A 27,330-nucleotide genomic window follows, 5' to 3' on the forward strand; every position below is an offset into this window, starting at 1 on the left:
GCCCTCCTCCACGCGCGGCCCCGGTGTTCCGATGCCACCCGTGTCCCAACGGCCCCCGCTGTCCCTTGCACCCTCCCTGCAGCCCCCCCGTCCCGATGCTGCCCGGTATCTCTTCGTCCCTGGTGTCCCCTGAGCCCCCCCGCCGCGTCACCGGGGCTCAGCACGGTACCGCCTGCAGGAGCCCCCCCCTCGGTGCCGCGGGGTGCCCCGGGGCTGGGAGCAACAAACTTCCGCGGGTCCCGGTTCGTGGATCTCCCCCGCAGCCCAGCGGGGTCCCGGGGAGCCGGGGTGGGGGTACCTGCGAGGCTGCAGCACCCACCAGGCATGTGCACAGACACACACACGAACACATGCACTCACACTGCAAACTGCACACCCAGGCTGTGAGCACAGCCTGCAGCCCCCTGCGCACACACAGGGCACACCGGGGGCAAGGGCACCACTCCCCACATCCCACATCCCACCCCCTACACCCTCACACACGCACACACACCCCGAGCATGCAAACAGCCTGCAACACCCCCACACGTACACACACGCAGCACAGTCTGCAAATTTGTGTGCATCCCCTTCCCGTACAGCCTGCAAACCCACAGACCGGCACACACAGCCCCCCCCACACACACAGACACAGCCCGCAAACCCCCCTACACAGTGGGCAAACACATACGCGCAGCACCAACACACAGCGCGCACACAAACAGAGCCTGCGGACCTGTGCGCGCACACTCACCCATGCACGCCCTTGCACACGCATCCGCAGAGCTTGCAAACCCCGAAACTCATGCACGCGCACACTCAAAGCTTGCAAACCGGCTGCAAACCCGCACAGCGTGTGGGCACACGCAGCTTGCAGCCCCACAAACTTAAACATCAGACACGCGCGCACGGGCATGCACAATGCCCCCCCCATGCAAACACAGCCTGCAAACGCACCTCTTGACCCAACGCAGCCTGCACATACAGCTCACACACACAGAGCACGCACACACGCTCCATCCTGCACATGCAGGCCCCCTGCACGCTGTTGCCACCCATCCTCAGCACCCGCCGGGATCACACACAGAGCGACGGGCTGCTGCCTACAACCCCTGCAGCCCCAAACACTGTCACAACCTGCCAACAGCCTCTTCTCCATCCCTCTGCAGAGCACACGCGTTGCGACGGACACACATGCGCACACACAACACTCCGTGTCCAGCTGTGCCACACTGGCATCCCCAGGCAGGGTCTGACATCCCCTCGTCAAAGTGAGGGCATGCAGTGGTGGTGGCGTGGAGGGTCCCCATCCCGACAGCCCCCCAGGCAGCACACCAGGGTGCCCAGGCTCCTGCTGCTCCACTGAGGGCAGTGCTGGGGTGGAAAGTCCCTCTGGGGTCTCTCCACAGATCCCCAAGGCCAGCAGGGATGTGGGGAGGGTGCCGAGGGGAACAGGCACTGCCAGCAGGCAGATCTGCCTACTCTCTGCCTGCAGACCCCAAAATGTCCCTCTGAGCATCCTGGAAGGTATTTGGGGCTAGAGATGCAGACAGTGCATCCTGCAGCCCCAGAGACCATCCCATCCCTCGTGCCCGAGTGGTGGGGACCCCAGGCACAGCATCCCCAACCACATCCCTCTCTGCCTGTGCAGGTGGCCCTGGTCAGCGAGCCCGGACGGCAGTGGATGAGCGCTGGGCACTGGCCTAGCCGCACGCACACACCGGCACCATGGACTTCGTCATGAAGCAAGCACTGGGCGGTGAGTGTGTGCTGTCCCCCCTCTGGGAACGATGCTGGCCCAGCACCCTGGGGAGCACAGTGGGAGGGATGTGGCAGGGGGACCAAGCCACTGGAAGAGCCGCCGGCAGCAGGGAGCTGCTGCCAGAGCCTTCCGGGGCTCCTGTTCCCAGCACCGGCAGCGCCTGGCTGGGGAATCCCAGCTCTCCCGCCACTGAGTGGGATTCCCCCAGCGGGTCCCCTGGGTGCCAGCACCGAAGGAGCTGCCGGCATCTCCCCCGGCTGACGCCAAACTAGGGCAGCACAGCCAGCCCACGGCACTCCTTATCCCCACAGCCTCTGGAGCCTGTCTGCAGCCGGCTCTGCTGTGGTGGCCCTGGGGACATCCCTGGTCATCCTTGCCAGGGGGGCTCCGTGCCCTCCCTGCCTCTACAGGGGCTTGGGCAGCCAGCACCGGGCTGCAGCACCCTTAGGGACCAGACAATGGTCTTGTGCTGCACAGGGGCCACCAAGGACATGGGGAAGATGCTGGGGGGCGAGGAGGAGAAGGACCCTGACGCACAGAAGAAGGAGGAGGAGAGGCAGGAGGCCCTGCGCCAACAGGAGGAGGAGCGGAAAGCCAAGCACGCCCGCATGGAAGCCGAGCGGGAGAAAGTCCGGCAGCAGATCCGTGACAAGGTGGGCACACAGTTCCCCTGCCCAAAGCACCCGGGGTGGGGCTGGGACAGGGAGCGGGCAGGGCAGGAGGATGGCCTGAGGCAGCAGTGATGGGCACGGGGCACAGTGCAGGCAGCACCTGCTGCCTGCCCTGCTGAGGGCCTGTGTCCTCGCAGTACGGGCTGAAGAAGAAGGAGGAAAAGGAGGCGGAGGAGAAAGCTGCACTGGAGCAGCCGTGTGAGGGCAGCCTGACGCGCCCCAAGAAGGCGATCCCAGCGGGCTGCGGGGACGAGGAAGAGGAGGAGGAGGAGAGCATCCTGGACACCGTCCTCAAGTACCTGCCCGGCCCGCTGCAGGATATGTTCAAGAAGTAATAGCACCGCCAACCCTGCCATGGGGTGCTGGGGCACGGGCGCCCTCTCCCCTCCAACCCCTCCATCAGTTCCCTTGGCCCCAGGGGGGGGTCCCTGCACCCCCTCCTGCCCTTTCCCCTGACCAGACCAAAACCCGCCCCGTCCTGTCCAGGCAGGGCCCCCCCACCACGCCATGCCAAAGGGGAGCGGCCCTGGCTGGACAGGGTGAACCGGGACCAAATGCACTGATGTAACCTCGCCGCAGGCTGGGGGCACCCCAGGCCCTACCAGACTCCCCCGGGGTGGCTCCCTGTGCCCCCTGCCCTGCCCCTCCTGCCCTCCCAGGGGACCCTGGCAGGCCTCCCTTCGCCTGCCCTCGTCCCCAGCACTGCCATCCCCCTGCCCCATCCCGCCCTGGGCCAAGCCCAAAGCACAAAGCCAGGCGCCCTATCACAGCTCCCCCATCCCCGGTCCCCGGGTACGGGGGTCCCTCGGGGTTGCCCAGTGTGCCCCAGCACTGGGGGGTTGGAGGGGACCCCCCCCCTCCCCGCATCTCTGGCCCCATAGTTAAAGCCATATATCAGTTAGACTGCAATACTTCAGCACCGGGAGGAGCGGGCGCCGCGCTCCACCGACCGTGTACAAAGGCGCGTGCGGGGCAGGGACCCCCCTGCCTCGTCCCCCCAGCCCCGTCCCCGCCACTCGCTCGTCCGTGTCTCGGCCCCACTGGCCCCCGTTCTCGCATTAGTGTCTCTGTGCCAGGGTGCACCCCGTCGCTCCATGCGTCCTCGTGTCCGCTGCTCACACTCCCACCCCCAAGTTCCCGTGGCGCTGAGCCGAGAGTCCCCCACCGCGCTGCTGGGGCCCCCGCTCTGCCCCCTGCAATAAAGCCAGTGGAGGGCTGAGGGCTGCCAGGCCAGTCCCAGGCTGGGAGCACCCAGCTGCCCCCCACCCAAGGCTGGACACACGGGTCCCCCAGGCCTGGGAGGGGATCTCTGGGCAAGCGCCCCGGGCATGTCCTAGGAGCTGCTGCTTGCACCCCAACGGGGGGACACTGGACCATGCCCTCGCCCCAGCCCGTCCCTTGCCACACCGTGCTCCCCTCTCCCCGTGCTTCCTCCGCCACAGCCCCCAGCTGCTCACCAGGGCCCTCCCTGGGAGGCAGCAGACGGCTCGGGGCCTCGCAGACATGCTGTGACCATCCTGCTCGAACTAGTCTTTGACAAACTAATAAAATAAAGAGATTTGTACATTGCTCAGGTCTCTCCTCAGACATTGCTTCCTGGGGCCCCATGCCAGCTCCCTCACCCCTCCATCCCCCTCTGGGCTGAGACCTAGCAGCTCATCACACTAGGGGAGGCCACCAGGCCCACCGTTGGCAGCACCCAAGCCAGGCTACAGATGAAGGGAGAAGCCACGCACAGTTCCCAGAGCCCTGCTCAGTCCGACTGCCTCCTCACATCTCTGTCCACCCTGCAGGTGCCTTCTCCAACGTTGGGGATGAGGGAAAAGGGATGGCTGCTGGTGGGCAGAGGAGGCTTCTGCCCCTTCCCCCTGACTCTTAAGACTCCCCTCACAGAATGACTGGGGATACCCCTGGGGTATAAGGGCCGTTTCTGGCAGGTCCCAGCCTTCTGTCCCGGAAGAGCAGGGGCATGAGACTACAGGAAGGCCCTGGGCAATGGGGCACCTCATGCCCCCCAGCAAGGCAGGGTCCCTGGCAATGCCCAGGCTTGGCACAGCCCTGGAGGCCTCCATCCAGAACTGGCCTCGGCTTCGAGTGATTTGCCATCATTTACCAGCAAAGAGCTCAGCTGTTACCGAGGCAGCATCAGCAGAGCAGTCACCTGGAAAAGCTTGTCAGAAGAAAATATTAGGGTAGGAAATGATAGAGATCTTGCAGGCAAGGTCTCCATTGCAGGCAGGCTGCGCCCGCACCTCCTCTGCGGCGACCATCTATCCTGCAAGCTGGCGCAGGGGCGCAGAAAGCCCCACAGCTCCCTGGGGAGCGGGGACGGGGGAGGTACTACTCGCCACGCCCGGCCGGGGGCAGGGAAGGGCTCTGCCTGGGGCCACGGCCCTGCTGCATCCGTGCCAGGCGCTGCCAGGCAGGAGCAGCGGTGCGGGCCGGGCCCCGCGGTGTCCCCATCCTCGCGCAGCGCCCCGGCTGCCGCTTGTCCCCAGCGCGGGGGCGCAGCGCGCCCTGGTGGGCTGACAGAGCAGGACAGGAGACGGGGACAGCGGGGACGGGGGGTCCAGACACGGGGGACCCTCGACACTGACCCCTCGGCCAGGGGGAAGGAGGCAGAGGCAGGGAGAGGAGCTCGCAGCAGAGCAGCCCAGCCCAGCACCCCTCTTCTGCCCCTGCAGCAGCCACAGGCACCTTCGTTATGGAAAGGATTTATCAAAATTAGAAAAAACAACCAACACATATTAAAAAAAAAAAAAAGCCCCAGCTGGGGAAACATCCCCCAGCTCACATCCCCCCACCCTTCTCTCGCTGCCCCAGTGCAGGGAAGGGACATGGGATATCTGGGAGGGGAAGGGGCAGGCTGTGTTCCCAGAGCTGCCTTCACCACCGGGCTGCGGGGGACAAGGGGGTGCTCACGCAGCTTATCACTGCTGGGGAGCCTGGCCAGAGCGGAGCTCCTCTCGAAGGAGGCTCCTCAGCAGTCACCTTCAGTGACTGACTTTCTCTGGCCGCTTGCCTTTGGAACAGGCACCCCCAAGCCCCACAGAGGCGGCGGCGGCGCTCAGACGGCGAGGGGGACCCTGCTAGCGTCCCCTCCGTCCATCCCGGCACACGAGCTGCTTTTACACAAACGCTCCCGAGAGCGGCACACACAGAGCGGAGCCAAAGGTCGCAGCACTGCCAAGCAGGTAAGGAGGGAAGCCATCTCCTTACCCCGACCCACACTAACTAAACGCTCTCCGACCCCTGAGAGCAGGGAAACGTCTCCCCCAGTGCAGTTTCGTTAGGAGTCATTGGGGAGTCCGAAGAGCTTGACAGTGCCTGCCTCCCGGCTGCTGTCGTATTTGCCATCTTTGTCGTCGCAGGCGAAGGCCAGCAGCGGCCTCTTCGGGTGCCAGGCCACTGTGAAGGTGGGGGACTCACACTGCACCTCCCAGAGCTTCTCTCCTGCACGGAAAAGGGGCCACGTCAGCCTGAAGAGCCTCCAGCCCGTAGCGCACCAGAGCCAAGCACCCGCTTCCCTCCCGCGCAGGGCAGAGCGGGAACAAACACGGCTCCAGCGCCTTTTCATCACCTGGTGACAAGGCACAGACACGACATGCATGTCTACCGCAGACTAACGAGACAGAGGCTCCCCCTGACGGCGCTTTGCTCTGTGCAGCCAAGCTCTTAGAAAACCATCACTCCCAGTGCCCTCCCAGCCCCACCACCGCTTCTCCATCCGATTCCCTCCTTGCTGTTCCCCAAAAACAAACCCATTACCTGTCTCCACCTCAGCAATGTCAATGAAGTGATCTTCTGATGCCGATGCCAGCATCTTCCCATCGTGGCTAAAGCTCAGTGTTCGCACAGGCCAGTCAAGCCTGCAGCAACAGAGCGAAGCAGGCAGTGAGCCATCTCCTGCGGTCACTGGACAGGGGAGGCAGATGACTTCAGGGCAGCACTACCTACCTTGAGAAGCACCTCACACACACCAGTTCATCTACATCCCAGAGGCTGACTAACGCGTCAGCACTGCCCGTGGCAAAGTACTTTCCCATGGGATCAAACTTGATGCAGATGCAGTTGGAAGGATGGGCGTTGATGGACTGAATGGGTTTCAGCTCCGGGTAGCTGCGGAGATGAAGGCAGAAGGCAGTGAGAGGAGTGCAGGGCTCGTCTACAAGCAGGGCAGGTGGGACTGGGACTGAGCAAACCAAGCCGGTGCAGACCCACACTCTTGGAAACCTTGAGTGCAAAGTGAAGGAGGCAAAGCATCAGGGTCACTCTCGGGGAGCCCAGCCCAGAACTGGGGCAACCTCAGCTCCAGGCAAGTTCATTCCCACCAGGGCTGGGAATCGCTGGGATGTGGGATTCAGTTTCCTCAAAAACAGCAAAGGGGCTTGCAAACCGATGTCTGCCGCAGCCAGGCCAGCTGCCCTGCCCACCCGCTGCCACGGGTGCCTACCTGAGGATGTTGATGCAGCCGTTCCCATTAGTGAGGAAGAACATGTTGTTATCGTTGTTCCAGGAGATCTCATTCACCTCAAACTTGAACTGTTCCTCAGCTTTGGAGCGATGCGTTTTGGCATCAATGAAAGTGACCACATCATCCTTGTTCCCCACTGCAATGGTCTGTCCATCAGGGCTCCAACAGATGTTGATGTTCTCCCCTGGAGGGACAGAAAGGCAGCAGGTCCTGTTTCCACTCGACAACCCACAGCAGTCACAAGTTAAGCAGATGGGCGGCTTTTATTCCTGATCCAAGGCCATCATCTTCTCCACTAACTCCAAACCACTCCCAAACAGGAAAGACTGCCCGGTCTGCAGTCTAACACACAAACCCTATACAGCAGCTGTCCAGCAAATACATAGTTACTGAAAATCAAACTTAACAGAACCACAGCTTCAAGCCAACGTGACATCACTGCCCTTCCCGTTTCAGCCAAGATGGGACCACAGCAACCACCACCAAGGTCAACTCAAAGATCCTCTTAACACAGTCATCTTCGAAATCCAGAAAAGGCAGAAGCCAACAATAAATGCAGATGAACAACTGTTACGAACAAGACAGGTTTCCATTTGCCATTTACAACGCCATTGCTGGCCCCAACAATTCAAAATTGCAGACTTCCAAGGGCTGAGATGGTATCTGGGTTAAACAGGCCCACGAATTAAAACACCCACTTTCTGAACCCACATAAGCTTTTACTTCCACCATGTCTCTCTGCAAGCATGCCCTTCCCCAGTCTCCAGCCTTGCAGCCCTCAGACTCCAGACACAAGTACCCAGAACATTTTAACAGCCATCATCGTATTTCAGTAGTTTCTCCAGTCCTGACACCAGAGTAAATCAGCCCTCACGTTCACTGCTGCTCCTCAAAGATGGGTGCAACACAAAGATAAAGGCAGTCAGCAAAGATGCATCAGTTGGCAACACCTACCAAAAGGGTCTGAAGCACCGTGCCACTGCAGAAGAAGTTCTGCTGGGACCCACCAGCCCTCCTGCGAAGGCAAGGACTCACCTTTGGTATTGACAGTGGCAATGCACTTGGTGGTGCGGACATCCCAGATGCGGATGGTTTTGTCCCCAGATGCCGTGACAAAGAGGTCAGGGTTGCTGGGGTGCCAGCAGAGCTGATCCACACTGTCCCCATGGCCCCGGTAGTTGTTCTCCTTCACCTGGAAGAAGACAGCCATTCACGGGAGGGATGAGCCTGGTTTTCCTCCCTCCTGCCCCGGATCCCAGCGTGCTGCACCTCACTCTGCTGCCAGTTAGGATGGGTCAGGAGCCCAGCCCAGCACCCTACCACCATTTCAGCCACGCTCCCACCCACGACCGGCTGGGATGGAGGAGCCCTCCCCACCTCCCCAGCCAGGCACCAGCTTCAGCCCTGGCTCCCCGGCCTCGGCACGGGCCTGCGGGCTCCCTGCCGACCTCCCTCTCCCAGTACAACCTGCATCCCTGCTCCCAGGCCTGGTACCGACCACCGGGGCTCACTCCCAGTTCAAACCACCCGAGCATCCGGGCCCGGAGGGATCGCTGGTACCGGCCCGAATCACCAGTCCCAGCCCAAGGGCTGCCGGGGTGCCCCGGTACCGGCCTCAGTGGCCGCTCCAGGTGTCTCCCGGGGCCCGGTACCAAACCGCCGCCCCCAGCCCGCCCTGCGCCGGAGGAGCTCACCAGCCGGTCCTTCTCCAGCAGGAAGACGCTGGCGGTCTTGTCGAAGGAGCCGGAGGCGAGGCGGCGGCCGCAGCAGCTCCACGCCACCGAGTGCACTTTGGCGCCGTGCGCCGGGAACTCGCGGCTCCGCGTGTTGGCGCGGAACAGCTCCTGCATGGCCTGCACGTAGGGGGACAGCGCCATGGCGGCGGCGCCGCCCCGCCCCGCCGCCGCCACTGACGCAACTTCCGCCCCGGGCACCGCCGCCAGCCCGTAGCGGGGCGGAGCCGCCGCCCGCCGCGATGATGGCCGATGGCGTCGTCCTCATACACGACTCGGACTCTGAGGGCAGCCACTCGCCGCCGCTCCGGCGTCGCTGCTGCCGCCCGCCGCCGTGGCGGACCGCGCTGCCGCCTCCCGCGGTGAGTCCGCGGTGATCGGGATGGGGCGGGGCGGCGAGACCTCCCGCCGGGCGCGGCGCCGCCTGCCCCTCACAAAGATGGCGGGGCTTCCGGCGGGGACGGGAGCTGCGCGGGGACACGAAACTTCGAGGGCCGCGGAGATGCGCAGCGCACGTCCCGGGGCGGCAGGCCCGGAGCCCCGGCTGTGTGTTCCCGGGGCACTCGGTCACTGTCCCTCACGGGACGGCCCCAGCCCCAGCCGCATCCCCTCAGAACGCTCCAGCCTCCCCCAGGAGGGCCTGTGCCCCAGGCGCGTCCCCCCGGGGGTCCCTGCCCCCTTGGCCACGTCCCCCGGGAAGACCCCAGCCCCCAGCCATGGGGTGCTGCGGTCCCCTTGGCTGCACATCTTGGAGGCTCCCGGCGCGCCAGGGCTCCGCCGCCGGGCTCCGCCCTGGCCCGTGGTGAGGCGGCCGCCATCCCCCTCACCTGGGCCGCCCGGCGGGCGGGGGGGCGATGGGCCGCTGCGGCGGCAGCTCGGGGCACAAGGCCGCCAGCAAGGCACAGCCCTCGGGATGGGGGGAACGGTCCGTCCACCCCCGGTTCCGATGCGGCTTTCAAGCGCAAGCGGTTCCACAGCGTCCGGTGCGGTGGGGCCGGCTGGAGCCCGGGCAGCCCCCGATCCTTCTCGCCTCCAGTGGCTTCCCGAGGATGCGAGGCCTGCTAGGATGCGAGGAATTGCCACCTCCTCAGGCTACACGCGGCCCCTCCTTGGGAAAGGCAGCAGGTCTGAGTCAGGAGAAAAAAAAGTGGATTTAAATTGCCCGCAAAACGTGTTCCTGCTTTGAGATGCTGAGGGTTGTTTTTTTTTCCCAAGAGCAAACAGGCTCTGACCCCTCCTGGGCACATTCAGATCCTGAGAAGTGTGGTGTCCTGCCTGCCAGTGGTATGGACACAGTTGCATCCCTGGAGCTCCAGGTGCTGCATCACCTGGCAAGTCGTGGGTGGGAGCGCCCAGAGTCTCGGGGCTGCTGTAGCTCTGGCTTGGTGCCATGGATGCGAAGGTAGCTCTGGTCCCTGCTGCTCATGTCCATGTAGCAGGTGAGGTTGTGCCACAGGGGGATGCTGAGGTTCAGATCCTGCACTGCTCCTGCCAGCATGGAGCAGGAGCCTCTGAGGATCGAGGACAGGAGTGCTTACTGCACTCCCCTTGCCTTCCCAGGGCACCTCAGTACAGCTGGCATTTCCCCATCCTGGGAGGGAACTGAGCAGGCAGCCAGGCCCACTCTGGGCCAAGGCAAGAGGTGTTTGGAGCAGAGGACCCAGCCATTTGCAGTAAGGAGCCCCAGGGCGAGCGGCAGGGTTTGTCTCTGCCAGGAGCAAGGAAGAAGAACTCAGCTCAGGCTCCGGCTCAGCCGTGCTGCCAGGGGAGGTGGACACTAGAGCTTGGGGCCGCTAGCTACCCTGTAGGCTGCCCTGTCGCCTCAGCCACGCAGCAGGGTCTTAGCTGGTTTCTTGGGCTAGTGCCCCTTTTCCCCTTTGGACTAGGGTGACAGTGCCACCATAGCAGAGGTCCCTGTCAGGGGAGGACCGAGGCACCCTGGTGCCACTGCTGCTGACAGCACTGGCCCCTCTGTCCCCACAGGCAATCATCGATCTGACCTGTGAGGACACAAGCACAGACTCAGCACCACGGAGCAGCCTCACCATCATTGACCTGACAGAGGACACATGCAGCCCTCCCCACACCACCAGCTGGGCTGACCAGGACCCTGGGCAGGCACCTGCTGCCCCAGCAGCACACACATCCCATCCCCAGCTCTGCTCTACCACAACACAAGAAACAGAGGCAACAGTGGGGCCGAGCCCTGCAGCACCATGGCACGGTGCTCCCACAGAATCCAGTGCCACCAAGGACACAGGAGAAAGCCCGGAGAACTGGAGCTGCTTGTCTCCCACCTCCAGCCACCACAGCTGCTCCTGCAGCCCTACCTCTTTTAACAGTGATATGGGCTCCCTGGCCAGCATGCAGCTGGACTCAGACTTGCTGTCCCTGTCCCCCTCCAGCCTGGACAGCAGCAGCAGCTGGAGAGCCAGTGGCCCAGAGGAAGAGACTCCCCACCTCTGCCAGCAAAGGGAGCTCCCTCCAAGGCTCAGCCCTGTCCCAGCCATCCCCACAACCAATGGGAAGGCCCAAGGGCCTTTGCTGGAAGCAGGTGATGTATCTGCAGGTACAACCCAGCAGGTGACCTCAGCCAGGACCAAGGGTGACAGCAAGACCTGGCTGAACAAACTGCACTATTTCAGGAGAAGCGGAGTCCAGCACCTCTTCCTCCAAGGCATAGCACCCAACAGGGAAACACAGCAGGTAAACAGGGTTCATAATTGCCACTGCCAAGCCCAGATGGAGCATGTTCAGAGCAGCCTGTGCAGTGGAGGATGGAGCAGGGGCAGCCTCTGCTCCACTTCCCCTTTCAGGGGAAGCTTTGCCAGGCAGCTGGGTTCTCTGGTTATTGCAGTTCCCTTCATGGTGGGACCCACATCACAGCTGGGTTCCTCTGTGTTGGGTGGATCTGGCTTTCACCTATTGCCTTACCTTGCACACAGCAGAAACCTGAGCTCATCCCCAGCGGGAAGCTGAGCATGGTGCACACCACTATGGAGGAGAACTTCCTGGAGGGCACCTTGCATTTCCTGAGCGAGTTCGTCTCCTGCCGGCACTGTCCCCCGAAAGAAATCGTCTCCCACCTGATCAGACAGATCCTGTTGAACCCCCACCAAAGGGAGAACCTGAAGGACACCTATATGCTGCTGATGAAGATCCAAATGTATGTGTTCCCTTTGTCACGGTGCCCTGGGGCTGGCTAGGTGCTCCTAGGGGCCTGGCCAGCATAAAGGTTATTCTCTGTGGTCCTCACTCACAGAACAGGGAGCAGTTTCCCCTATAACCCAGGATGGTCCTCCTGCCTCTGCCTCCTGTAATCAGCACAAGCGCACCTTGGGCTGTCTGACAATGGGTCGGGACCATCATTTGCCCAGACAGCAGCCATTAAACCCCCAAGTGGATGGAGGATGGTGGGGTGAGAGAGGCAGGGGATGCCAAGACAAGAGGGAAACAGCTCCAACTATGTCATGAGCTTTAATGGTTTAGTAGCAAGCCCACACAGTGCAGGGACAGCCTGTGACACCAGGGAGCCCTCTAGGACAGAGGAATGTTTGCCTTGCTCCTGAAGAGCAGATCTCTTTCTTCACTGCTGTGACATTGTAGAAACCCCTTCCTTGGGCTGCAGCAGGGGCCATGGGCTGGAGGTAGCTGGAGCAGTTCCCCCACTTCCCTCAGGGTTCCCACAGAGTCACAATGTTTTGTGAGGCCACAGGCCCAGGAGTGCCAATGCTCTCCATGGAGTACAGCCTCAGTCAGGTGCTTCTGAAAATTAATGTGGTCAGGGAGGAGAAAGGGAGAGGGTGAAGCTGGAGAGGAAAAGGCAGGTCAGGCTTCTGAGCAAGTAGGGCTGGGGGCTGCTGTGCCTCCAGGCAGGCAGTCGGGCAGTTCAGCACAAATGGACAGTGCTGTCCTTGCAGGCTCCATCCAGCCAACGCTGCCACAGTGGGATGGGACTGGACGCTGCTGAAATACATCATGGAGGACCAGGTACTTGGCATCACGTGTGTCACATCGGGCACATCGGGATCATCCAGTACATGGTGCCTGAGGGTAAGCATTGCCTCAGGGCCCCACGGCCGTGCTCTGCTGCAGAATGGGCCAGTCCAACATGCAGTTCTATTGCAGCTGCTGAGGGCAGCAAACGCCAGTTGGGTCTCCCGCTTTTATCCACGGTGCTCCCTAAGCTGCTGCAGAGCTGCAGACAGATTGTCTCACCTGAAGAAGACAGCAACAGACAAAGCCTCTGTGGGCCACAACTCTAGTACCATGGTAGAGCAGGTCCAGCCAATGGAGCATTGCCTGAGCCAGGCAGCCCCTTCTGGAATTATTTCTCAGTCATGTACATCAGCCCATTCCCCAGTCAGCCAAATTCCCTGGTGCTTCTCACCCTGCAGCTCCACCAGGCTCATACTGTCTCCATCTGCCCTCAGGAGAAGCCCCCTGGCCGGCTCCTCTTCCTGCAGTACGTGGTACAGACCCTGGAGGATGACTTCCAGAAGAACCTGAGGCTGCGCATGCTGCACGACTCAATTGCCAAGAAAGTGCTTTCGTGTGACATATGCTTCAACAATGTCAAGTAAGGGACACCTCCTCCTCCTCTATTCTCTAACCAGATGCTGAGAGGCAGAGGCTCAGGGAACACTCATCAAAACTCCAGGTCAGGCTTTCAGACTTCCCAGGAAACAAGCCTGGGAGACAGAGGGAAGCGTAGGGCCCAACTGTGAAGAACAGGAGCAGGTTTACAAAAGCAAATCACCAGAGGTGATGCAAGGCATTTCCGGCTGCAACCTAGTGGGCGTTTCCCAGGAACGAGGTCAGATTTACATTGCTTAGGACAGGACTGAGAAGGAGGCACTCCTGTTGACAAGCATATAAATCTGGTGCTCAACAGAGTTACTCCCTAGCTTGTCCAAGCAGGGGGGATGTATTCTTCATCCTCAGGGTCTTTCCTTGAGCTCAAGTGGATCTAGAGGTCAGAATGCAGCAAACCCAGGCCTGTCTCCACTAATGTTTCTGTTTCTGTCCCAGAGAGGTGGTTGAATGGTTGGTCGCAGCAGTTACAGGAGTTGGGTTCTCCCAGCGCCAGGAGCAGCCGCAAGAGATTACATCCTCTTCAGCAGAAGCAAAGGCCAAACACAGCTCATCAGCACCACGGCTGGCCAGCACTGACCGGGCAGAGGAGGCTCCACCAGCTTTCTTCGCCCAGAAGTAAGCCCCAGAAGTCCTGAATCCCTGGTGGCAGTATCATGGGGACCAAGTTAGGGAGAAGCCAGAGTTTCTTCACGCCAGGTCAGGGAAGCCAGGCTGTGCCTGAATTTGTCCTCTGGGGTAGACATACCCTTGGTGAGCAAGAGACTTCTTCACCTGGTAGGAAACTGGCTCAGTGAGCATCCTCCTCTTACACGTAGCATAAGGCTGAAGCTCTTGGCCTACACCCCGTCCTGCTCCACCAATGCTCAGTACAGCCACTGAGACCTCCCAAGGGCCCATCTGGGGATTAGCTCTGCTTCCAAGAGCATCAGATTTAAAAGCCACCAAGAGACACCAAGTCTAGCCTGCTACATTCCCTTACGTCCCTCACTGCAAGGTATGAGGCTGAACTAGGTGCCATCCTCACTGCTTTACTTGGCAAGCTGAGGGGTAATGTCTCCCAGTGTTGACTGTCTCCCTAACCTAGGGTGACGCTCCTGCTCCAGCGGATGTTGTCCATCGCAGTGGAAGTGGACAGATCTCCCAACTGCAGCTCCTGTAAGATCGCAGATGTGATATTCCCATTTATACTGAATATCCCCCTAAGGAGCCAAAGGTAAGACTAACATATGCAAGGCAGCATCTGCCTGTGTGAGCAAGAGTCTTATTCCTGATTCACATCTGAGTTTGGACACATAAAGTACCACAGAGTATAGAAAGACAGACTCATTTATGACTCAGCCAGCAAACACATGGCTATCAGACCAACAGATCCCATGGAGACACAACATCACCAACTGAATGCATCTCCCCAGCTTGTCTGTTGCTGACAAAAGCTGATTCTCCCACTTGTTAAAGTTGGAGGACCTTAAAACTGTAAAAAAGGTCTGAAAAGCAGCACTCTGCATCAACATGGTCAAGTAGTGGCAAAGGCATCACTGATTCCCAGGGACAACTGAGAAGCTCATCAGAAATATGATATGGTTCCTACAGCTTTGCCTTGACATGCTTTTGTTTGCTTCTCTAAGAAATGCAGTATCTGAAGGCAAAGCACCAGGGCCTGACTGGCTCTAATGTAGACACAAGACCTGTAGACCCACAGCCATTTCAAACCCATGTTGCCAGCCCCAGCAGGCAGCCCTTTCGGACCCTTTTAGCAGAACTCCCTCTGAGCACTCAATGATTCCAATCAAGCCAAACCGACTCTAACCAAGCTATTCCTCCTCCCAGGACAGATCTCCTAGATCCGGCTGGCCACTGTCCCCATTTCACAGTTGCTTGGCTGTGCTCCCTGCAAGTCAGCAGGAATGAGTAACTTCGCACAGGCTGTTGGGCAGGGTGAAGTGAAGCAGCTAAGCTTGTTTCACAGACCGTACCGACCTCAATTTGCCACAGGTCAGACCTAAGGACATAAACATGTCCATGGCTGAGCTGCGTAACGAAGGTCTATCACATCTGGTGGTTTTCCTTACACTGCACTGCTGGGCAGCCCCTGCAGTCACCCACATCTGCACTATATCAGCACCAGCAAAACACCAGGAACATGCTGGAGCAGTTATCCCTGGTCAGGCTGTGCTGTCTCCCCCAAAGTAAATCCCTTTTGTTTTCCAGGGAAGCTTTCTTAAACACTATGGAGAGCCAGCTCCTGCGCTGCAAACTGCTAGAGCTGTTGTTCCAGCATAGTTGCAACATGCCCACGACCTTGCCCTTGTCTCTGGCCAAGATCCTGCATTTCCTGAGCCACTCCTCCATGCTGCTGCAATACCAGGTATCCCGTACCACCTCTCCTTTGCCTTGCTTTCACCTGAGAAAACCTCTTCTAACAACCAAATACTGTCTTCTGTCATAGAATGAAACAGCAACATGGCAAAGATGGGATGAGATGCTGCAGTATTTGAGTTTGCTGCTGATGAGTTACCAAAACGTACTACTGGGTAAGCAGCCTGTTCTGGCCTTAATAAACACAATCTCTTCAAGAGGCTGCAGTGGAACAGCCAAAGTACTCTTCCTCTCCTCATCACCCTTGAACTCATAGCCACTGAGTCTTAGAAAGATAATGTGCCTCCATCCATGCTAGTGACTATTCCCAGCAGTCAGAGCAAAGCAGCGCTGTTGCATCAAGCAGAGCACCCAACTTGCTTTGCCAAGTTTAGCCCCTAAGAAATAGCCTACTTCCTAAATGATCAATCCCAGCACTGGGAAGTATGCAAGCAGGGGCAATAGCGTACCCACTATTGTCCCAGTTCCATACAGAGTGGGTGGAAGAATAGAGTAGTTTAGGAGGAAAAGCAGAAGGCAAAAAGAGATGGTAAAGCCAGGACACACTGAGCACTTAGTAGACTGGGCAGGGAGCACCACCCACAGTAGCCACAGGAGGAGCAGTATTTCTGACCCCAGCAGAGCAGCACAGCCACAAAACACTCCCTAAAGTAAAATGATACCAGAAAATTCCTGAAGTCTCTTCCCAGCTTCAGCTGCTTTAGCCCAGGGTTAAGGCTCTCATGGAGAGGAATGCAGGGGAACACACCATCACATGCGCAGAGAGTCTTGTTCTCCCTGAAGCCCTAGATCATCGCCATCATTAAGCTCTTTGGAGACTCTCCTCAGCAGCTGGGCAGCCATCCAGTCTGCCACTAGTGCGGGAGAAAAGGAGCTACAAGCCCTGCTCCCTCCCTATTTCTTGGGCTCTCCACATGCAGACTGAGCTCAGGAAGGGACAGGACCTTCTTCCACCAGGCTAGTCTTGTGCAGAAGCATCAAGGATAACCATGAGAGGATCAGCACAGTTCCCAACCACTCCTCCTCACAGCACAGTGCTGCCTGCAGCACGCTGTCATCTCTCCCTGAACAGGTCAGGCTGCCCACCGTGTGCTGCCTCTCCCCACCAGTATTTCCTCTTGCAGAACACTTACGGCGCTCACTCAATGACCGGATGGACTTGATCATTCAGAAAGCCAAGCCCAAGCTCCAGGATGGTGATGACATCAGCCATCTGGACATTCAGCTGAAGATAGAGGACTTCATCAGCCGAATGCAGGAGGTCCTTGGGCAGCCTTTTCCCCTGCAGATCATGGAGAAATTGTGCATGCTTCGGGAGTTGTTCCTCATTATCACTACTACTTGATGGAGACAACCACTGCGGCAGAGGGCAAAGAGCTTCATCTTTCCTCTATAAAACTCCATCAAACCCACTATCTCATGCTGCAGTCTCAAGTGTCATATATCATGTGTGTTTGTGTTTACATTTCTTTGGGAAAATGTCTGGTTTACATGGTCTCAGAATTTCCTTTCAAATTTGCCTCATCCTATAGTTTTACAAGACACTTTGTACACTTCTAAAAAATAAATTATTTTCATATTTGCTGAGATTCTTCCATCTTGGTGCCAGCCCTGCCTAAAGGAAGTGCAGAGCTCTGACTGTCAGCTGTACCCTGGGATAGCATTAGACTAATGCAGCCATAAACTCGACAGTTTGCACAGCAAGCAAAATGCCAAAATACTTGATCAATATTTAGGAAAAGATTGCAATTAAAAAAAAAAACAAAACCCACAGGTATGAGGTGCAGTGAGGGCATCCATAGTGCAGAGATCCCCAAGCCAGTCCTCAGGAGAGGAGTTTTTCTGCTCCAAATCAAGTAAATCTACATGACTTTCCACAAGGCGTTGAGCACATCAAGAGGGAGCACTGGACAGTGGCATCAGCTGGAAAGGCTGCGCCTCTTCCAGAACGCACTGAAGTGCCTGCGGTGCAGCAAGCATGCGCCTGGATGAACATGAATATACAATTCAAACCCACTGCCATCAACTCAAAGCACAGCTGAGGTCAGAGAGCAATGAGGCATTTCTATAAGTCTCCTCAAACAGTTCAGAAGCAACAGAGGTTGGGAGTTGGAGAGACTCCTCCTGTAGCCTGCCCCTGTGCTTGGTGACCTTTGGCAGGGTCCTGATGAGACCAGAGCCTAGGAGCATTGAGCATCACAGTCACAGCCAGGAACACAGTCATCCTCATGTTCATGCTGCACACACTGATGACCTGATGCTTGCTACACAGCAAGGCCTCATCCAGGAGTCTGGCTTCAGTTAGCCCAGAACTGTTTGGAAGGGTCTGACCTGAGGCTCACAGGTTTGCTCCATGCTGTTTAGGAAGCCTCTTTCCAACTGCCAGATGTAGAAAAAACCACTCATTCACATGACATTGGCCCTGTAATGCAGGGATAAGCCATCCAGGGAAGAGCAAAGGAGTAGTCAGAACTGTTCCCAACAGTGCAAACTCAAGTGCTCCCTGCATGGTATGCTCATTCATATGCTCATCTTCCAGTTAGGTCCTTTTAACTGCATTAGACTTCTGTCATTAGACCAGAAAAGAAGCTGCATTCCAGCAAGATGTCCACAGTTATGGATGGTATTTTCTGCTAGGTCAGTCATATCCCCAGGAAGGATGTTGTAGTAAAATACAGAAAGTAGAACATCACATCAAGAAGTCACCCTTTAACCCCAGCCTTTCTGAAGTAAATTATGAGGTAAACTATGAGATTAGCCTGTGTAACCAAGACCTGCAGCACCAGCCTGTACTAGAGTACTCAGGTGCTTCAGGATCTCTCTCATCACTTTTAGTTCTGCTAACACTCTAGGAACACAGGGAATCTGTGTCAGCTCAGACATCCCCAATGAAGGAGATGTGCACACTATCAGCAGTACTTTGGCAGCCCCAACTGGGAGCTGGGCACATCTAGCCAAATACCAGCCTGGCTCCCACACCTGTGCCCACCTCCACAGTACAGGTGCAAACACAGCACACAAGCTGCAAGAGAAGGAATCTCAGGAACATGAAGAATCACCATTCAAACAGCTCAAGAAAACACAAATTTCACATTTAGTTTCATCTGCATAAGCCCCAAGACAGGGCAGAGTCTGGCTTTAAGCCTAGTCTCCCTGTCAAGAGGGAGCAAATGTTTTACCCCAGTGCAAGACCTGCCAGAGTTTTACTAGGCAGAACCTTGATCCCACACTCACTGGACAGCCCCACAGTTCTCCCACAGATGCTTGGCCAGTGTCAACGCACACCAAGGACCTCTATTCACAAGGATTTTATTTTCTTGTAACAAAAAAACATACACATTAGAGACATGAATACAGACAACAAATAAATTAATGTCAAATGAGAGACTGATTGCCAAGGTACAAACGAGCAGGGATAGTGAAAACTGCATGGTTTGGTGGGAGACTTTCAACACAACACATCACTGGCAGTGCTGTTGAAGCTTGTGAGGAAGCAGAGCCGCAAAACATGCTTCTTCAGAGGGTACAGCAGCTAGCCAAGTGAGCCAACCTTGCCTCACCCTCTGGGAGGAATGTTTAGTTTAAGGAGGCAGAAAATCAAGAGCTCAGCAGTCACCAGCTGTTACGTAACCTCTGTATAATGTCCTGGCAACAGAGAAGCTTCCAGTACCAAATGCAAGGCTGCTGCTGCCACCTCACTACAGAAAGCCTGCTGCTGGCTGAGGGACCTCTGCAACACAATTGTGACATCAGGAGAGGAGACCTGTTTGCTACAGGACAAGTGAAGATTACAAAGCAACACTGCCTGTAACACTTAAGGGTTAGGATGATAGCCAGAAGTTCCTTCCACTTTTCATGAAAGCAAGCGTTAGCTGTTCCCAAGTAACTGGTTCTGACTGGCCAAAAATTACATGTAGCTGTATCATAGAAAGGAGGAATGTTTAGCCTTGATCTGTCCTCAGTCCTCCCCCAGCCCTGCAAAATGTCTTTAATGCTGATAAAACAGAAAACCCTATTTGAGAAATGTCCTTGGTCTCTAATACACTTCTACATGACTCATGAGATGCTCAAAAAAACAAACAAAACCCACAAATCAAGCAGCACCCAGAGTGCCAGAACATCTGTAAGTCTGTTGTCTATGAGAGGGCAGGACAGTGTTGTTTTGCAGAAAGGAGAAGAGGATTATTTGGTTCAAGCCACACCAGCTCCAGTCTTTTCCACCTTTTTGGAGGAACATGAAGAGTTGGAACAGAAGCAATTCTTCCTCCTTACTGCCAAAGCCCATTAGATTCTCTTCCCTGTCTAACAGAAGCATCTTAGAATGGTTAATGCTCCACTTTTCCTTTAAAAAGATTCCAAGAACAAAGAAGTGCTGGGTGTTGAACTATAAGGTCACACTGTATATTAAGGGAGTGCCACATTTAAAACTGACCACATTCCCAGAGCAATTCCTTTTGGCAGTTAATGGTCCAGTTTTTAGTCCTTGCTTGTTTTCATTTTCTGCTGGTGTTCCGTATGTGCCGGACAGAACCACAGTCCTCCTGAGGGTACTTCAGCACTAAGCAGGACAAGACAATGCAACTGCAGGTAGACAAGCCAGCCTGCCTGCACACCACACACAGCTCTGTCCCACAACACATGGTGCAAGGTTTTACTGCAGTCTAGTGTACCAGGAAGCACGTCTAGTGCAGCCTAGCAGACCAAACTGGTGCAATACAGCAGACAAGATGGTTTACATTGGTTTAGTACTAGTGCAGGAGTTTTTCCAAGACTGGCTTTAGGAGGACAGTCACAACTGTTTCCTTTTTTGAGATGAAGAGCTGGAAGGGAGACTTTCCTATTTTACTGCAGCAAAGCGGGACAGGTAAGCAGAGCCTAAGACACCCTGTAGCCCGCTAAAGACATCAGAAGCATTCTTCCTAGAACCCAGTGGGAGTTAGCACATTCAGATCCCGAGGTTTGATATTATGGGAACGTGGAGATTGTTTCCTCCCTTCTGTGACTGGAATGTCCATTTTGGGTGGCTTGAAGGTGACTGGATCCTCTGACATCCTAGTAGCCTGAGCACGCATCAGCTCCATTGGAGATGGCTTCTGGGCACCCTTATAGGATTGGATGGTAAATCCTACTGATGGGAAAAAAAAGAAATCACAGCAAGTTAAGAGCTAGGAAAACTAGCTGCTGCCAGGAGCGAGCACTGTTACTGATGCCTGAGACTGCAGCAGGTCTACGCAAGACCCAGCTTCATGTCACCTAAATCCTATTCCACATCAGTGGGTGGCACTTCCAGTTCTGGTTCAATCAGACAGCAGAGAAAGGGTAAAAAGCTGTCACCTTCATACCCTGCCCTTCCACTGCAGCAAAGTGCAAGTTATTTCTACTTTCAGATCCTTGGCATAGGTTTTACCTAACTGCTTTATATTTAGGCACAGAAATGATATGAATAGCACACATTCACAAGGTGGTCCTAGAAAGTAACAAGGCAAGCAGGATAAGGCTCCAGAAATAGCTAGCAAGTTTGTGTGACAGTTTTGTCCTAGCTCTTGCAGGGCAGGAGATTTCAGAGGACATACCTGGATCATTGGTGGATTTCTGGATGGCTTTGGGTCCAAAAAAGCTCCATCTTTCAGATGGTAGTTTGTCCCCACCAGCTTCCATGGCAAAGTCTGGGCCAGTGATAGAAGCAGAGGATCCCTGACTAAACCAACCCCTAGGGAAAATCAGAGATGTATGAAACACAAGAATAAATACTTCAAGTGGCCCCACTGTGCCAGGAACTTTACATGTTGTTATTAAGAGAATTTAAACAATCTTAACAGGTTTGTTACCACCCAGGATGAAGATATGTATGCTCAAGTTCCACAAGCTTTCAGCATTTGGATCTATCCAACTCAAATCCACAGCAGGCTCTGAATTTCACCCCTCAGATAGTCCCTCACTAGGTAAGAAGGTTATTTGTAGCAGCTCCCACCTCAGCAGCCTGTAGGAAACCAAAGGAGGCAGCGGTCTGCCAGGAACAGAGTACCTGTTTTTATGCTTGGGAGAGGAGTGGGGAGTGCTGCTTGGAGTGGACTGAGCAGAAGAAGCCTGTTTGTCATCTTTTTGTCATCTCTCCACTCTGCATTTTTAGCTTCTGTTAGGAGAGGCAAGAGAAACACAGAAGCAACACAGCTTAAATACAAGACATGAGGAACAAACAGCCATTTTATTGTCAGAACTGGACAATTGTTTATATCACAGGTGATAAGTTTCAAGTGTCACTCCACCTAAAGCTAAACCCAGTATTACTATACTTGCACACACATCCTTAAGCTTCTTTCCACATCAGATAAGCATTTTGGAAGTCCACTACGCTCAAGACATCCTTCAGGCTAGAGGAAGCAAAATAACACCTACAGCTCACTCTGCAATTCAGAGTCACTACCCAACAGAACACACTGCTTCAATACCAGCATTCATAGGGAGGCTGCAAACGTAACAGAGCTAGCTCACATCAGTTCAGCTACCTGCCAACAAGTCTGAATGCCACAGCAACCATTTGTCTGCAGCACTTTACAGAGCAACACAGCTTTCAGTCCCACAAGTTCTCTAACAAAGGTGAGACTGGACCTCGTAGAGAAGATACAAGGTCTAGGAGTCCTAGACCCTGAGAAGTAATCCACACACAACAGGATGGAAACACTGCCCAAGAACATTGAGCTGAACCGCATTTGAAGAGTATGCTCAGTCATAAAATAAACAGGAACTGGGTGTATGTGAACCAGGTTATTACAAGTCAGCCAGTACAAACTGAACTTTGAAGAAGTCACTTGAAGGGCAGTTACAGTTCAAACACCAACTACACAGGCACCTTCTCAGAATGTTGCCTGCGGCTATCCAAGCCACACTAACGCAATCCACCAACGCTGTTAATGAAACTTTGACCTTGTGGGAGTATGCTTGGAGAGCTCACTATTAAACTCCAACTGCAAGATTACTGTGGGCAACTGAGCTCATCAGAAACATGTTGATTCAAGACCTTTGTCTTTGTTTCTGGTAAGAGAGAAGCCCAACTCCATCTGCTAACTTCCACATCAGAAATGCACAGGTTACAAGTTCTCCTAGGACAAACAGTTACAACAGTCAACTGCAGGGCACCATTCAAAGGTAGAGCAAGAAACTAGATTCTGTGTGGGGATGTGTGTCCCCCACTTCGAAAGACGACTGAGATAGTCTAAAAGACTGTGGAATATAACAGATTACAGAAGAAAATGTTTCAAAACTATAAAAGCTAATGCTAACTTTAAAATACAAGTGGGCAACCTGTTTTTTTCCCCACAGTGAGCTAAAAGTCTTCAGAGGAAGCAGTTTAAGGAAACTCCTAGCACCATGCTCCAAAAGTTATGTCACCAGGTAGGTGTTAGGCCAGTACACAGCCTACTTAGAGAAAGCCAATGCCAAACAAGCCTTACGTGGACTGCCTCAGCCACTCGGTGATACTCGGTCTCCTCAGTAGTAAGGCCTTTGTGGGGAGTGTAGCCAGCATCTCTCAGGCCTGCCTGCTGCTCAAAGCGATGAATGCTCTCCTGAGTCTGCTCTGGAACGGACAAGAGCACAAATTCACACAGAAATGCCACCACAAGCAGCTCTAGCAAACAAAGGCAACATAAAGTATATAAGATCCTGTTTTCATCGTTCATATCTACACGTGATGAGTTGACAGAGGCAGTGAGATGAAGCTAATGAGATATTCTGGCTTGAAAACTATCCTGATTCACAGGGCTAAGTCAGATGAGCATTGATTTGCCCCAAATCACCAGATGTATTACAAATGCAACACCTGTAATTAAACCCATCTCATCCAAGAAGCTGCATCACTTGTAATTACAAATTCCTAAGTCTAGGAGACCTCAATAAGTCAGACATTTCAAGTGGCCCTCTAGATTCAAGGGAGTTTTTTGGCCAAGAAAAAAAAAAAGTAGTCTTCTGGAAGACTGCCCACACTGGCTAATCTGACAATCACAGCCTTGCAAAACAGGTGGTAAAGACACCCAGTGATTCTGGATCAGGTAAAATAAGCTGTTTCAGTCAAATACAAAGCCAGCATCTAATACACCGGTATCTATTTCAGTTACGAAAAAATGAGCACTTTCCCCCCCACAACGTACTACCAGCATAAGATGTTCACTCCCTAGTGGAACTAAGAAAAAGTCAAAGGAATTAGTGCACAAAAAGATTACTGGAAAGCCCAAAGTCTTCTTTAAAACATAATGCTTCCCATGTTAAAGTTATTTTTCAGGGATACCACACCACCATACATATGGGAAATCTAGAGGACCTTCGTTTATTTCCAACTTGTGACTGAATGTACTTCCTGGAGGTGTAGGCTGGGGCTCCCAACTTTTTACTGCACAAGAACATTTTTAGGCCATCATAGTTTTAACTAGATTAGCATTTTATCATTAGACTAACAGGAGCTGCTTTCCAGAAGAAAGTCCGTATTCCTGAATGTTATTTTCTGATGTGATGGTTATTTTTGAGCCAGGACTGAAACAAGTGCAAATGTATAGCTATTCCAAAATGCTGGTCTGAAAAAATCTAGAAGTCTTTGGAAGCACTGCTTGGAGGAAAGATGAAGCTCAGACCCCAGCTGCTAGAAGAGGCAGCAGGGACAGATTAACACATGAATAATTCCTCTCATTGCAAATGGCATGTCTTCTCTGCAAACATAACTGACCCAGTTTGATTTTAAGCATCATGATTTACGAGGTTTGTTTTTTTCAAAGTAAGTGTTACTGTTAGCAAGACAGCTGCTGCTGCTATTAACTAACATAAATGCCAGCAAGTGCTCCATTAGCACAGTACATCAGCTCTCCACACCACTTTGGTTAATTTTAGAGCTTTACCTGTCATTCAGAAAGAGCAAGTTAATAAGCAAACAGAGTAGCAGCAGCAGCCGCCTCTGCACTCCAGCAACAAGGTGGCATGGACTGCAGTGTCCTATCAGCAGATCATGTACCCTGCACTCCTCCCTCGTCACCCACCTCCAGCACCTAGAAACATAGAGGCAGTAAGCATGGCCTATTCCCTAGTTCCTTGCTTCCTTCTAGAAGAGTCTTTCAAAAAACCTCATACAGCTCAAGAACAGAGTCAATCTGAATCCACAAGCTGTCCAGGAACTCTGGTAGTTACATTGAGGCATTACCAAGCCAGAACAGGCTCAGGTGCCCGCACCCCATTAGCCACCACATTAGAGGTGAGAGATCTTACTTGTAATGAGAGAGTTCATGATGATATGAGTGGCCTTGGCCTTCACCACAGGTACCTTGTTCACACTTTCAGTGGACGATGAAGGAGTCATGACAGGTGCATTCATGTTAGCATCCCCTTCCTCAATCTGTGGGGAAGATGCAGGGTACAGTTTAAGATAAGAAAGTATCTCAGCACCTTGCAGAATACATCTCTAACCACTCAAACGAGACACAAGGCCAAGCTGCTCTAGCAGCTAGCCTTCATCCCATGGAAGAAACCCATATGCCGTTCTCACTACAGTCCAGGAACATTTAGAGCTTGAACCTTATAATTCTTAGTAATGAACAAGCAACTTGCATCCAACATTTGAAAATCTACCAGGCTCAGAGCCCAAGTTGTTAGTCTATGTACAAAAACTGGAAACAAACCAGAACATATCTACTTCCATTCTCATAACTGCAAACTGGACTTCAAGGTCAACTGTGCAAAAGCACCCTTCCACAGACAGCTCAGAAACACAAACCATTTACAGAAGGGCAGTCACACAGATTAGAGGCTGCTGGTTAGATCTTGTTCTTCCCCCTTATTCCTTGTATCAGTTTCCCACGCAGCATATCTAGCGGTCATAACTCAACCACTGATCATGAGACCCCAGCAACAGAAACCCAGACAATGAATGCTAGAAAACAAGAAATTCTGTGAAACACAGACTTCTTCCTCCTAATACAGGAGTTACTGTTCCCTGACTGCACAGTTTGCTTTTTGTGCCGAACCACAACTTCAGGCTTTCTTCCACGAGAAAGATTTTAAAACAAAATGAAATGAAAAGTAGAGGTTAAGCTCAAAGGGATGCAGAGTTATTTACAACAGCATTTAACTTCACTTCAAACTTAGAAAACAGCCTCTAAATTTAAAAGAGCTGGTCTCGCACACTAAGCATCCCTATAGTCATTTCATAGAACAGTTTGGGTTGGAAGGGACCTTCAAATATCATCTAGCCCAGTCCCCCTGCAGTAGGCAGGGATGTCTTCCACTAGATCAGGTTGCTCAAAGCCTTGATCCACCTGACTTTGAACACTTTTAGGGATGGGGTATCCACAGCTTCTCTGAGCAACCTGCTCCAGCACCTCGCTATCCTCATCACAAAAAAACATACAACCAACCTAAATCTACCCTTTTGCTCTGGTTTAATTACAGCTAGTTACACCTTGAAGCTTTTTCACCCATAAATGCCTCCCATGAGCAAGGAGACTTCCAGAACACACTTATCTCAACCATACTTCAGGGTTTCCACAACTGGGCCAGGCACCAAAGCCGGTCTCTTGTCCCCGGCACCTCCTGAGGGCACCCCGGGCCCACCAGGTCCCTGCTGCAGGGAGGCAGCTTGCCCAGGGCAGCGCAGCGCCCAGGCAGAGGCTGCCAGCGCCGGGCCGCAGCGGCACACGGAGGTGCCACGGCGGCAACCAGCCGGCCCGTACCTTCGAGAGCTCCTGGTACTTGCGCTCGGGGATGACCGGCTGCTTCCAGAGGATGCTGGCGCACAGGTCGGCGGGCGGCGGCGTCATGGGCGCCGTGTCCTCCAGGGCATCGTCGTAGCTGAAGGCCCGCCGCCGCACAGCCGATGGGCAGCGACATTCTGCCCGGACGGGCCCCGCTGCCCTGCTCCAGCGCTGCGAACAGAGAGGCCAGCGCTCAGCGCCGCCGCCACGGCCTACCCGGGCCGGGGGGCAGCGCGGGGGGCGCGTCTTACCGGGAGCGTCCGGCTGCCGCGAACTCATGGCGGCGGCGCCGCGACTCGGCTGAGGCTAGCGAGGCTCGGCGGGGGGCGGCGGGCCGGAGGCCGGCGGGCCGGGCAGCGCCATGGCAGAGCGAACCGGACAGCCCCACCACCGCCGGACGGGAGCGGCGAGGGGCACCGCCCCCGCGGGAGCTACTTTATGGGCGCGCAGGTGCCGCGAGAGCCGGCGGCGGGCGGGGCACGCCGGGAGGTGTAGTTCGGGCGGCGCGGGGGCGGGGCCACGTGCAGGGGGCGGGGTTGTGTTGAAGGGGCGGGGGCGCGGAGAGACCAGGCGATTCCCGGGGGCGAGGCGGGCTGGGGGCAGAGGGCACGGCGCGGGGGCCTGGGGCGGCAGGGTTTGGGACACCCTGTCCCTGCCAGACCGCACTGGCCTGGGGCGTTTGTGCCAGGGCAGCGCTGCCCGATCCTGCCTGCCCTGGCACACCCACCACCTGTTCCTGCCCGCCCCCATCCCGGGTACCAGCTCTGCCGGCAAAACCTGTCGGCCCGCCGGAGGAGTGCCCGGCCCGCTGGAGGGGTGTCCAGCGGCAGCGGGGCAGGGGGTCCCTCGCTGCCCTGCTGTAACCACCCCGAGCGCCGCGGGAGCCAGGCGTGGTGGCTCGAGGGAAGGCCCTGCAGCCACCGCCGTGGGACCCGGCCCGGGCGGGAATGCTTTATGCCACCGGGGCAGATTGTGGAGTCTCTTGGGCAGCTGGAACAACCCTCGGGCC

General features: G+C 55.3%; 4 protein-coding genes across 4 annotated transcripts; 2 read left to right on the forward strand and 2 right to left on the reverse strand.

The window, feature by feature from the left end:
• Window positions 1-1,707: 1,707 nt before the first annotated feature.
• On the forward strand, window positions 1,708-2,747 carry CPLX2 (complexin 2). The gene is made up of 3 exons (XM_086621667.1): window positions 1,708-1,738; window positions 2,219-2,394; window positions 2,550-2,747. The coding sequence occupies exons 1-3, from the start codon at window positions 1,708-1,710 to the stop codon at window positions 2,745-2,747; spliced, it is 405 nt and encodes a 134-aa protein (XP_086477793.1).
• A 2,412-nt stretch (window positions 2,748-5,159) lies between these two features.
• THOC3 (THO complex subunit 3) lies at window positions 5,160-8,763 on the reverse strand. The gene is made up of 6 exons (XM_086621552.1): window positions 8,581-8,763; window positions 7,922-8,078; window positions 6,866-7,070; window positions 6,370-6,531; window positions 6,181-6,281; window positions 5,160-5,865 (listed from the first exon to the last, which is right to left on the reverse strand). The coding sequence occupies exons 1-6, from the start codon at window positions 8,761-8,763 to the stop codon at window positions 5,702-5,704; spliced, it is 972 nt and encodes a 323-aa protein (XP_086477678.1). The 3' UTR covers window positions 5,160-5,701.
• Window positions 8,764-8,864: 101 nt separating this feature from the next.
• On the forward strand, window positions 8,865-17,293 carry SIMC1 (SUMO interacting motifs containing 1). Its single transcript, XM_086621678.1, has 10 exons — window positions 8,865-8,943; window positions 10,580-11,325; window positions 11,565-11,785; window positions 12,540-12,609; window positions 13,053-13,198; window positions 13,651-13,830; window positions 14,300-14,428; window positions 15,424-15,580; window positions 15,662-15,746; window positions 16,716-17,293. Exons 1-10 carry the CDS (start codon window positions 8,865-8,867, stop codon window positions 16,934-16,936), a joined length of 2,034 nt encoding a protein of 677 aa, XP_086477804.1. The 3' UTR covers window positions 16,937-17,293.
• A 2,877-nt stretch (window positions 17,294-20,170) lies between these two features.
• Window positions 20,171-26,600, reverse strand: KIAA1191 (KIAA1191 ortholog). Its single transcript, XM_086621424.1, is given in 9 exon segments — window positions 20,171-20,719; window positions 21,165-21,301; window positions 21,617-21,693; window positions 21,695-21,724; window positions 23,043-23,167; window positions 24,841-24,967; window positions 26,301-26,438; window positions 26,440-26,492; window positions 26,573-26,600. Coding segments are annotated over 9 exon segments (924 nt in total). The 3' UTR covers window positions 20,171-20,510.
• Between the last annotated feature and the right edge of the window lie 730 nt (window positions 26,601-27,330).

Source organism: Tauraco erythrolophus, chromosome 16, assembly GCF_009769465.1.
Source record: "Tauraco erythrolophus isolate bTauEry1 chromosome 16, bTauEry1.pri, whole genome shotgun sequence".
NCBI classification, from domain to species: domain Eukaryota; kingdom Metazoa; phylum Chordata; class Aves; order Musophagiformes; family Musophagidae; genus Tauraco; species Tauraco erythrolophus.

Excerpts from the sequence above, each read along its gene's own strand:
- THOC3 (XM_086621552.1), bottom strand. The coding sequence starts at position 8,763 with ATGGCGCTGTCCCCCTACGTGCAGGCCATGCAGGAGCTGTTCCGCGCC. Across the intron at positions 8,079-8,580 it reads TGCTGGAGAAGGACCGGCTG|GTGAAGGAGAACAACTACCG; the intron begins GTGAGCTCCTCC and ends GTCTTCTTCCAG. Across the intron at positions 6,532-6,865 it reads GGCTGCATCAACATCCTCAG|CTACCCGGAGCTGAAACCCA; the intron begins GTAGGCACCCGT and ends TCATCTCCGCAG.
- CPLX2 (XM_086621667.1), top strand. The coding sequence starts at position 1,708 with ATGGACTTCGTCATGAAGCAAGCACTGGGCG. Across the intron at positions 1,739-2,218 it reads CATGAAGCAAGCACTGGGCG|GGGCCACCAAGGACATGGGG; the intron begins GTGAGTGTGTGC and ends TGTGCTGCACAG. Across the intron at positions 2,395-2,549 it reads GGCAGCAGATCCGTGACAAG|TACGGGCTGAAGAAGAAGGA; the intron begins GTGGGCACACAG and ends GTGTCCTCGCAG.
- SIMC1 (XM_086621678.1), top strand. The coding sequence starts at position 8,865 with ATGGCCGATGGCGTCGTCCTCATACACGACTCGGACTCTGAGGGCAGC. Across the intron at positions 11,326-11,564 it reads CCAACAGGGAAACACAGCAG|CAGAAACCTGAGCTCATCCC; the intron begins GTAAACAGGGTT and ends CCTTGCACACAG. Across the intron at positions 13,199-13,650 it reads ATATGCTTCAACAATGTCAA|AGAGGTGGTTGAATGGTTGG; the intron begins GTAAGGGACACC and ends TTTCTGTCCCAG.